Here is a 12,408-nt window from a genome sequence, read left to right as displayed (position 1 = left end):
TACTCGTAATTATGATGGGATAGCAGTTAGAAATTATACATTTTCTGTTTAATTCAGTGGTATTTTTGCGGTTGAATGAGGTCACATAACCTCTAAATAACAAGGTAAAAGACTTGTATTCTTCTGTTGTGGTGATTGTTTGATTTATATCTTTATGATTCCTCCGCACTTTTCTCACGCTTGTTCTCTTGTTAACGCCACATAACATTTCATCAACAGCGTGACTTCGATAAAGTGTGAATTTGGTTTTTACTTCAGTCGTACTGAACTCGATAAAGGGCGGTTTGTGAGCAGCTCACAATTTTAGAGCAAAACCAAGCTGGCAGTGCCCAGGGGCTGAGTCACTCAGTGGTATACATTTCCTGGAATTCACATTCTGTCAATAAGCAGAGTGGTGCATGTTGCTAGATCTGTTTTATTTTAACCAATTAACTAATTGTAATAAAATTGGATATTTGGGTTTACGATACAGGAGGGAAATTGATCTGCCAACAGTTTTAAAGACACAGAATACACAAAACAAAAAAAAATCATGAAACATGAAATTAAAGTGCTGAGTGGAAACATAGAAACATAGAAAATAGGTGCAGGAGTAGACCATTCGGCCCTTTGAGCCTGCACCGCCATTCAATATGATCATGGCTGATCATCCAACTCAGTATCCTGTACCTGCCTTCTCGCCATACCGCCTGATCCCTTTAGCCACAAGGGCCATATCTAGCTCCCTCTTAAATATAGCCAATGAACTGGCCTCAACTACTTTCTGTGGCAGAGAATTCCACAGATTCACCACTCTCTGTGTGAAAAAAATAAATCTAATCTCGGTCCTAAAAGACTTCCCCCTTATCCTTAAACTGTGACTCCTTGTTCTGGACTTCCCCCAACATCGGGAATAATCTTCTTGCATCTAGCCTGTCTAACCCCTTAAGAATTTTGTAAGTTTCTATAAGATCCCCCCTCAATCTTCTAAATTCTAGCGAGTACAAGCCGAGTCTATCCAGTCTTTCTTCATGTGAAAGTCCTGACATTCGGAAAGAGCCATGAAAAAAAATCGGAGAGCCATGGTTTTCAAGGGAAATTGGACGCTTGGTTCGGAAAAAGAGGGAGATCTACAATAATTATAGGCAGCATGGAGTAAATGAGGTGCTTGAGGAGTATAAAGAATGTAAAAATAATCTTAAGAAAGAAATTAGAAAAGCTAAAAGAAGATATGAGGTTGCTTTGGCAAGTAAGGTGAAAGTAAACCCAAAGGGTTTCTACAGCTATATTAATAGCAAAAGGATAACGAGGGATAAAATTGGTCCATTAGAGAGTCAGAGTGGACAGCTATCTGCAGAGCCAAAGGAGATGGGGGAGATATTGAACAATTTCTTTTTTTCGGTATTCACCAAGGAGAAGGATATCGAATTATGTGAGGTAAGGGAAACAAGTAGAGTAGCTATGGAAACTATGAGATTCAAAGAAGAGGAAGTACTGACACGTTTGAGAAATATAAAATTGGATAAGTCTCCAGGTCCAGACAGGATATTCCCTAGGACATTGAGGGAAGTTAGTGTAGAAATAGCAGGGGCTATGACAGAAATATTTCAAATGTCATTAGAAACGGGAATAGTGCCGGAGGATTGGCGTACTGCGCATGTTGTTCCATTGTTTAAAAAGGGGTCTAAGAGTATACCTAGCAATTATAGACCTGTTAGTTTGACGTCAGTGGTGGGCAAATTAATGGAAAGGATACTTAGAGATAATATATATAAGCATCTGGATAAACAGGGTCTGATTAGGAACAGTCAACATGGATTTGTGCCTGGAAGGTCATGTTTGACTAATCTTCTTGAATTTTTTGAAGAGGTTACTCGGGAAATTGATGAGGGTAAAGCAGTGGATGTTGTATATATGGACTTCAGTAAGGCCTTTGACAAGGTTCCTCATGGAAGGTTGGTTAAGAAGGTTCAATGGTTGGGTATTAATGGTGGAGTAGCAAGATGGATTCAACAGTGGCTGAATGGGAGATGCCAGAGAGTAATGGTGGATGGTTGTTTGCCAGGTTGGAGGCCAGTGACTAGTGGGGTGCCACAGGGATCTGTGTTGGGTCCACTGTTGTTTGTCATGTACATCAATGATCTGGATGATGGTGTGGTAAATTGGATTAGTAAGTATGCAGATGATACTAAGATAGGTGGGGTTGTGGATAATGAAGTAGATTTTCAAAGTCTACAGAGAGATTTATGCCAGTTGGAAGAGTGGACTGAAAGATGGCAGATGGAGTTTAATGCTGATAAGTGTGAGGTGCTACATCTTGGCAGGACAAATCAAAATAGGACATACATGGTAAATGGTAGGGAATTGAAGAATGCAGGTGAACAGAGGGATCTGGGAATAACTGTGCACAGTTCCCTGAAAGTGGAATATCATGTAGATAGGGTGGTAAAGAAAGCTTTTGGTGTGCTGGCCTTTATAAATCAGAGCATTGAGTATAGAAGTTGGGATGTAATGTTAAAATTGTACAAGGCATTGGTGAGGCCAATTCTGGAGTATGGGGTACAATTTTGGTCGCCTAATTATAGGAAGGATGTCAACAAAATAGAGCGAGTACAGAGGAGATTTACTAGAATGTTGCCTGGGTTTCAGCAACTAAGTTACAGCGAAAGGTTGAACAAGTTAGGGCTTTATTCTTTGGAGCGCAGAAGGTTAAGGGGGGACTAGATAGAGGTCTTTAAAATGATGAGAGGGATAGACAGAGTTGACGTGGATAAGCTTTTCCCACTGAGAGTAGGGAAGTTTCAAACAAGGGGACATGACTTGAGAATTAAGGGACAGAAGTTTAGGGGTAACATGAGAGGGAACTTCTTTACTCAGAGAGTGGTGGCTGTGTGGAATGAGCTTCCAGTGAAGGTGGTGGAGGCAGGTTCGTTTTTATCATTTAAAAATAAATTGGATAGTTATATGGACGGGAAAGGAATGGAGGGTTATGATCTGAGCGCAGGTATATGGGACTAGGGGAGAATACGTGTTTGTCACGGACTAGAAGGGTCGAGATGGCCTGTTTCCGTGCTGTAATTGTTATATGGTTATATGGTTATCTCAGGAATCAGTCTGGTGAACCTTCTCTGTACTCCCTCTATGGCAAGAATGTCTTTCCTCAGATTAGGAGACTAAAACTGTACGCAATACTCTAGGCGTGGTCTCACCAAGACCCTGTACAACTGCAGTAGAACCTCCCTGCTCCTATACTCAAATCCTTTTGCTATGAATACTAACATACCATTCACCTCTAAGGAATCCGGCAATGATAGATTGCGGGCTGGAAAGTCTGAAATGATCAGATCAATCCATCTGTGTAGGAAGGAACTGTAGATGCTGCTTTAAACTGAAGGTAGACAGAAAAAGCTGGAGTAACTCTGTGGGTCAGGCAGCATCTCTGGAAAAAAGGAATAGGTGATGTTTTGGATCAAGACCATTCTGTGCGGGGCAATCTTTTTAAACAAAGAGTGGTGGGGACCTAGAACGCATTACTAGGGGTGGTAGTGGAGGCATTTTAGATAGGTACATGGAAGTGCTGGGAATAGAGGAATCATTTTGGGTCGAGAACCTTCTTCAGACTGGAAGTCAGGAGGACGGAAACCGAGAGATATAGAACAAATTAATGCAAAAAGCAACAATGACCATCTGCTCACTGCTACATGCAGTAGCTGGCACTTCCCCTGCAGAACTGCCATATCATTTGCTCTTTATATATGCAGCACTGTTGCATCCAAAACTCAGTGATAGATTTTGCTTCCCTTTCACCCTTATCTGAGTGCAGCAATCCTTCAAGTACCCATCTCAAAGCTGGAGATCTCACAACAGTAGATCATTGCTATCCAGAATTGGAACCAGAGACTCCTTCAGATCTGGCCATTCAGAATGCAGGCAGCCATATAATGTACTGGCAGTCATTGGTGTTTGCTGATACATCAGCCGTGGAAAATCCATTCACAGAACACTTGCTTCAGCCAAGCAGCCAAGTCACTTCCTCCAAGTCAAATGTGTAGCCATAGGCACTCGCAAGGGCCCAAGCAATGCCTGCCTTTTTGTTGGGCATGTCAAACACTCCCTGTTTTAGGCATACACTGGCCCTATTCACCAACTCTATCACAGCTAAATTGATGACTGCATCAGGACTACTTCCTGCACCCATGTAGAATACATGAACTTTATTAATTTCACCACTAACTTCCACACTGCCCTTAAATTCACCTGGAAGGAAGAAGGGTTCTGACCTGAAACGTCAGGTGTGCTTTTCCTCCCGAGATGCTGCCTGACCTGCTGAATTTAGTTCAGTATAGAGATACAGTGCCGACCAGCGATCACCGCACGCTAACACTATCTTACACACACACTAGGGAAAATTTACAATTTTTACCAAAGCCAATGAACCTACAAACCTGTGGCGAGTGAGAGGAAACCAGCGCACCCGGGCAAAACCTACGCAGGTCACAGGTAGAACGTACAAACTCCGGACAGACATCACCCATGGTCAGGATCAACCTGGGTCTCTGGCATTGTAAGGCAGCAACTCTAGCGCTGTGCCACTGTGCCACCCAGTAACTCCATGCTGGAGTTAATCCAACATTTTGTGTCTAAGTCACTTCAAGAATTTTAGTTAGAAAGGGATATGGATAAAAGATCACAGGGCATAATTAGGATTAGATTTTGCTGTGTTGGCCAGTCCAATCAATCAATCAACCTTTATTGTCATCTTGCAAAGCAACAGTTGTACAGTGCAAAATGAGAAGACGTTTCCCAGGGAATACAGGAGCATTGCACATAAAACATAAACGTTTCACACATAAAAATAAAAACAATAAAAACAATCCAGTCCCTGATGAAACAGGTAAAAGCAGGTAAAAACAGCAACATTAAAATACAAGTAAAAACAGTCATAAATTGTCCAGGGCAGCTGATTTAAGTGGCCAGTGCCAGAGTTATTAAATTGTCAGTGCAAAAAGCAGCAGAATCAGGTGGAGTGACTGTTTAGCAGCCTCACAGCCTGTGGAAGGAAGCTGTTTAGCAGTCTGGTTGTCCAGGCTTTGATGCTACGGTATCACTTGCCTGATGGCAGGAGATTTAGATGTGTGTGGAGGGGGTGCAGTCTGTCCTTTGCTATGCTCAGTGCTTTTTTCAGGCAGCGGCTCTGGAACAGTTCTTGTACCGAGGGTAGGGAGACGCCAATGATCCTCACTGCTCCGTGACCCGGATGAGGAAGACCATTTGATGTGAGGCATTGAGATGCTTTGTGCAGGTAGAGGACTCCCGCAAGTCAGGGATACATCCAAACTTTTTTGCTGGGATCTGTGTACTTCCAGTAACATTCATGAAGTTGACTAAGTCTATAACAAAAGTCTTGTTAATTGGCAACATATCCATTATTTTTTTTTAAATTACTCTCTATAATCAAAGGATAATGACAAGCCATGAATTTCTGTAGGAGGCACTGCACCATTGTATCTAATTCTTCCAGGTCCCCTGATGCTAAAGAGAGTAAATCACCCAGGTCTTACAATGACAGATTTCCAAACCTGTGATCTTGCTGACAAAATAAGGCTGACAGTATGTAGGATCACTGTTACCTCAGCCGTTCCAAGTAGCCAGACAAAGTAGTCTACATCTCCTGTTCCCCTTTCCCTGATTCTCATTCTGAAGAAGGGTCTCGACCAAATAAGGACCCTATTCCTTTTCTCCAGACATGCTGCCTGACCTGCTGAGTTACTCCAGCTTTTTATGTCAATCTTGACTTACATGTTCCTTCATTCAGATTCCTTTAAGTAGATCACTAACAGCTCCACAGGAGACCTTCACTAGATTCACAGTCTTGAAATGTCAAAAGACCACTGCCTAGACGTTTATCTGCAATGTGCAAACGGAAATCACACTTATACGACATTAACAAATTTCGGTTTGGTTTTGAGGAGAGTTAATGCTCACTATTAACATGGATGTTTGTTTTTGGCCAAATTATGTCAACAGGTGTACAACACACGACATTCTGGTGAGATTTATATTCACAACAGTCTTAATAAAGTTGGCACAATACACCACCAGAAAATTAGATTTTCTTAATGTGGAGGGACGAAGTGAATATCATTTAAAGAAAAGGGCACTTTTCTCTGCAGTTATATGCTGAACATTGCACAGCTCTACAAAAGCATGTGCCATGTAGATCAACCCAAACTGAGATACTAATCACTGTACTAACGGTTCCTCTTCAAATTAAAGTGGTTAGAAATGCAAGAAGAAAAAGCACTTCAAAAAAGGAAGTGATGTTATATTCTTCAGCTCAGAAATGATTAAACACAAAACGTCTGACATATGTAATAGTAGGCAAAACCTCTCTCCCTTTCCTCATAGAAAACGATGCATAAATGGGTCACACTACAAGCCAAACAGCCATGAGGGAGTGTTTGCAATGAATAAGGGCATGATGCCATGATGGGTGAGACCCCACCAGCAGGACAGGTAAACCTACATGGACTCTGAAGAAGATCAGAGGAGGTAAAATCCATTCACGTTGCCAGTCAGGTGTCTCTGAGATGAATGTGTGCATCATACGAATACTTGCACCTTTAGGAGCTACGCAATTCAGTCAAATGCATTTTTTAAGAGTTAGTGCAAAGGTCCCATTGACCAAAAAGTAGTTTCCAGCTTTGTTGGAGGAGTATGTTTGGATTTTGCAATGCAGTTGTGAGTAATAGTTTCACATGGGATGCTTATCATAAAGGCTAGACTGTAAGAACTCAGGGCTGAGTGTACATGCATTTGCATTAAAAAAAATATTTCTTTGAAAATCTGTCATAAAACTAAAATAACTGCATTTGTTGTATGTTTTTCAAAAGCACATTTTCTCATATCTAGAAAACCACATGAATGCAGCAGATCATGACTGCGCATGCGTTTCTGTGTATGACGTTCATTATGGGTTCAATAAAAGGAAAGAAGTGAATTGTCGAGAGCAAATCAAAACTGAGCCACTTTTAGCTTCACTGCAGCTGTTTCTGCCAAAGAGCTGGGTTGGAAAATAGTCATAAGAAATCTACAATGCATTGCACCAAATTGCTTCAAATCACCATTATCCTCGTACTAGTGGGGACAATCTTCGGAATTAGCTCATGTGAGTTTTGCACCTTTTAGTTCTGTTATGTTTGACGGACAGATGCAACAGTTTGATTCGGACTGCGTTGTGTCTTGCATCTTGCCTTCGACTAAAAAAGTGTTGTGTTTTTCAGATCTCCGACCAAGCAGGGTTACCACAAACTGCTGCAAGAAAGTGTCAAGAAGGCCAATTCCCTTTCATATCACACATTATAAGCTGCAGAATGCTCTTTTTCCATGCGTGGAAGCTATAATGTAAGGAACTATTTTTAAGCTCTTCATTTACCAGTTATCAAAAATTTTGGGAATGTTCTTTTTATCCTTTGCCCCTTTCATGATAGATTTGAATGGTGCTTGGATAGGGTTTGAGTTTCTTGCTACTGATGGGTATATTGCCTGCACATACTGCCAAACATCTGAAGGATAGAAGATATTGAGCTTAGCCAAAAGATGCAATCTAGAAATTCCAAAAAAGAAGTGACTAGCTCAGTGAATGCGGAAGCCATATCCCAACATAGTTCTTGATGTCTATTTTCATTGATGTTAACTAGCTGGACTATATCTGCTCATTAACTTTGTATATTCACATGTTGACCATATGCAAGAGTGGGTTCCAAAGGATGATTATGGAAGCATTAAATAAACAGTATCATTTAGCAAAAGATCACAACACGTATTGGTGTGCAGTGGAGGACATTGAGGACTGAGGGAGAGGGGGAAGACATACATTTGGAACAGAAATTGCTTGTTCTTATTTGGCATGGCAACAGTAATTTTTTTTTTTTTTAATCATAAGATTTTTCTATTTCCGATATAGCATAAACTGCAAATCACATTGACATTATTTTGGCATATATTAGAAAAGTATTTTATTGGCAGGGTCAAATAAATCATTATTTGAATAATGGTAATGTCTATTTGAAAAAATGGTTCAAAATATCTGGCCCAGAAACTGAAACTAATGGATTATTGTAAATATTGTAAAACTGAGCAAATGCATAAAGTTGTACATTATCTTAGAAATTCTGTGGCCATTTAAACACTGACTAAAGTTATTATGACATTACATCCTTAAGGTATTACATCCATATGGCAGATGACATGGAGCTAAATTGTATTTTGGAAGATTATTTATCTGTAAACCTCATAAATATTCAATATCTTAAATATCTGGCTCAAGGAATTTCACAGAGAGCGTTTTTATGTATGAAAACCTCTACATCTTTTAATAGTAACAAAGGGCTTCATTTACTCTGTTACTAATTACAGTTTTATAGGAAATTGACAACCATGGCTAATCTTCCACTAAAAGCTAAAAAAATCAATTGCGTAATATAATAGTTAAATGCTATCTACAAATCTTGTTGGTTTGTTTTCTCAGCAATGTCTAATTAAAAACTTCAAGTTAAATTATCCCACACGTGAAACCTACTCATAGTGAAGTTGGTTTAAAGATTTATCATTTGCTAGAAAATGGAAATGACTTTGCTGTCATTTAATACGTATTACATTTCTTACAATATCTAACAAGCTATGAATGATGAGTTGTGTCTCCAGTTGTAAATTGAGTAAAAATATTGCATATATGTTTCGGAATCTAACTTTGCCAAAGTTGTAAAAATGTTCCCATCTCCATTGGTATTTTAGTTTCTACACATCGGAGAGAGGAGCTTTCTGTTCAGATCCTTCCGCACGCTGGGTATCGAGAAAGATTGTAGCGATCATGTAGGTTAAACTATGTATTTCAGAATTTGAGCACACAGTTTTCTTTTTTAATTATGCTTCTCTGATATTTTGCCTGCTATAGTATCTTATTACTATTGTATAATATCTGATTCTCTATGGTATACATATTGTGCATTCGGTGAAATAAAGATGCAATGCGGTACAGCGCATAAGCTTTCACCCAAAAGTCTACTTAATAATATTTAGTGATGTATCTGAAAACATCTAAAAATTAGTGCAATTAGTGTAAAATGTTTAATAGCACTAGACTTTTGTTGAGAAATATTTTGATTTTATAAAAATGTCCATAAGTAAAGAGCCTTATTCACATTAAGTGTACTTTTCCTTGGTTTCCGTGGAGACTAATCTTTAGGTCAATGTTTCAAGATGTATTATCAGTATTCCCCCTCCATCTTCACTTCTTTGATAATTCACAAAGCATTCCTTCAACGTGTCATCCCTTCCTTCGTCTGTCCTCTTGGTTTTCACTTTTTCCTGTATTCTCCCAGTGAGAGGAAGACTTATCATGTAATCTTAGCTTTATGTCTACCCTTTCCCAGGGTCTTAACCTTACATTTTTTTATAATCACAACAGCACCTTATCACCATTTTCTTACTTACTTCACCTTTGTTTTCACGCTTCAATCTTGCCAGCTTGAGTTTTGATCCATCACCAAAAATTCTTAATAGGCTGCACAGTGGCGCATTTGTAGAGCTGTTACCTCACAGCGCCGGAGACACGGGTTCAATCCTGAACTCGGGTGCTGTCTGTGCAGAGTTTGTATATTCTCCCTGTGACCACATGGGTTATCTCCAGGTGCTCTAGTTTCCTCGCGCATTCCAAAGACGTGCAGGTTTGTAGGTTAATTGGCTTCTGATAAAATTGCCCCTGGTATGTCGGATGCCAAAGTGGGATAATGTGGAACTAGTGTACGGGTGATTGATGATCAGCATGAGCCGAACGGTCTGTTTCCATGTTGTATCCCTAAACTGAACTAAATTGAACTAAACTAAACTCAATTTTTTTTTTTAAATGGCTCCATTTATTTCATCCTTACCCTTTATCTTTGAGCCGATTTCCTCTGGATCTTGCAATTTGACTTTCCAAGAAAAAACATACTTGCATGTACAAATCGCCCCTCTTCTGAAATTTTAAAGCAGTTCATATATACAGCACTCTTTTAAAGAATAGTTATTGTTGCGAAGTAGGGAACATGGAAAATAATTGAATGCGAGAAACAGGAACAATAATGACTGAATAACATAACTTTTACTCACATTAATTATGGGAACAATAAAAAAACGCCAGAACATCAGCAAGTCCGTCCTAATTTTCTTTGAAATAGTTCATCCGATTTTTTTCATACACGTTTCTCGAAAATGCATTTCAGTATTATGTCTATTAATTCCCCTGAATTATGCAAATTCAGAAATAGGATTATGCAAATGGTTTGAGATTTGATCATATATTCTTTCTCTTTATTTCCAGCAACCAGACGGAAAATGGCAGCACCTAAGAATAGCAAAGAGATGAAGACAGAAAACATTTTTGTCTTGCTCTTTTGATCTCCAAATCAACTCTTTCTTGCAGAAACTCCAAAAATTCCAGATTTTCTGCTATGAATGATGTTCAAATAAAACTTCTATTTGATATTGGAATCCACTAATTCTCGCAAAACACGATTATATAGTCATTTTTAATGATAAGCATGAACATTTTTTGACTCTCATGCTACAAATTAATTTTTTAGGTCAACTACAACATTCGGGCTTAATAAAATTATTCAGGTATAGAACATCAGAATACATTCAAATATTTGACTGTAATCCTACAATTTTTTAATTATTTGATTACATATCTTGGTTTTACTTATTATACAAAACATAGAAGTAAGCATTGTAGTCACCCAAAAAGGGAATGTTAAAATTATTTAGATATGGTGTGACAAAAGACAGGAATATGGATTCCCAGGCCCTGCTGTCATTTTGTGCGGATGTAGTGCAAGCAATAGGGGATTTACTAACCTGCTTCTTGCTGGAAACTGGGGCACAATTATTTGTCCTTGGGTGGGGGTAGGGGAGAAAGCAAATGATTAGGAAGCAACACCTTTGGGTAAGGGAAATCTGATATACTGGCTCACAATTGAGGGAGGGGTTAGGGATTGTGGTACTCTGCCTACGAGGAGGAGAAGGCAAGGTAGTGGTGAGGGATCAACAGTCAAGAAATTGGCTCCAATGCTTTGGAGAGCCAGTGAGATGTAAAAATATCAGTGAAGTAATATATTTTACCATTTGAAATGTGACCATAACATGATACCAGAGAGCACCATTACATCGGAGGCTCCAAACTAAGTCTTCAGAGACTTTCTGGTTCCAATTACAAAGCCCGTCTTAAGGTGCCAAATGCTGTTTTGCTCTTTAATTGTTAACATCACATTTTGTGCAAAGGCATATGTGGCAATTAAAAATGCTCAGAACATGAAACTGACACAACTGAATTTCTAGTTTTATACTCTTCATGTAATAAACATTTTTCTTTTGTGCAATTTATAGCTTTATGTTTTTTCAGGTATGAGAATCGAGAGACATATAGTTTAGCTGGATAATGAATGTGAAGCAGGTAAACTACGATCTAACTTAGGCTGAAGGAAGTGACTGACCTACTGTAAGCTCCACAGTTGTCAGCCATTAGATTCTTGAACGCAAAGATGAAACATTGCTTGAGATTGCTGCAAGTTAGTCGTGCATTTCAGGTAACATCATAAGGAAGCTTTAGTCGCTAATGTTAAAACAATGCCAGGGAAACTGCAAGAGCAATAGTTTAGATTATTGAACAATTTCTGTCTCTGAGGATTCTTTTATAGACTTGTTATTGGATTTATTACATTTATTTTTCCATTCTATATAGTTGGATTGCTGTTTCACTTCTTAATAAAAAAATAAATGTGGGTATCAAATCAGCTGGTTTTTGTGTTTATTAAAACCACTCTAGAACATGCATTGACGACAATCACAAGCTACACATTCCACCATCAGATTCAGTTCATGTTAGCCCCTAACAGATTAGTCATATCACTTCCATTCCTCCTGTATATCTACTTACCGTCCTGGAATTTAGTCTTGCTCACCCAGCATATCATCGCTGCTACTGTCTGTGTGGAGTTTGCACGTTCTCACTGAGACCACTGGAGCCAGGGGTTCCAGTTTCCTTACTCGTCCCAAGAAACAATTCTTGTAGGTTAATTGACCAATTATGGTAAGTCGCAAATGGATCAATGTGCAGATTTCATACAGGAAGTAGTAGATATTTACTTCAGTTCAGTTTAGAGATACACTGCGGAAACAGGCCCTACGGCCCACCGACTCCACACAAACCAGCGATTCCCGCACATTAACACTATCCTACACATACTAGGGACACATTTTTACACTTATACCAAGTTAATTAACATACAAACTTGTACATCTTTGGAGTGTGGGAAGAAACCGGAGGTCCCTGAGAAAAGCCTCACAGGTCACAGGGAGAATGTACAAACTCCGTATAGACACGCACCC

At 39.2% G+C, this 12,408-nt stretch overlaps 1 protein-coding gene across 1 annotated transcript; it reads left to right on the top strand.

The window, feature by feature from the left end:
* The first annotated feature begins 6,962 nt into the window (after positions 1-6,962).
* Positions 6,963-11,810, top strand: LOC116979697 (C-C motif chemokine 8-like). The gene is made up of 4 exons (XM_033031399.1): positions 6,963-7,147; positions 7,263-7,383; positions 8,776-8,853; positions 10,343-11,810. Exons 1-4 carry the CDS (start codon positions 7,075-7,077, stop codon positions 10,368-10,370), a joined length of 300 nt encoding a protein of 99 aa, XP_032887290.1. The 5' UTR covers positions 6,963-7,074; the 3' UTR covers positions 10,371-11,810.
* The last annotated feature ends 598 nt before the right edge of the window (positions 11,811-12,408 follow it).

This window comes from Amblyraja radiata, chromosome 13 (genome assembly GCF_010909765.2).
Source record: "Amblyraja radiata isolate CabotCenter1 chromosome 13, sAmbRad1.1.pri, whole genome shotgun sequence".
Taxonomy (NCBI): domain Eukaryota; kingdom Metazoa; phylum Chordata; class Chondrichthyes; order Rajiformes; family Rajidae; genus Amblyraja; species Amblyraja radiata.
The sequence above is the reverse complement of the archived record's forward strand: the minus strand, read 5'-3'. Positions and strand labels throughout refer to the sequence as shown.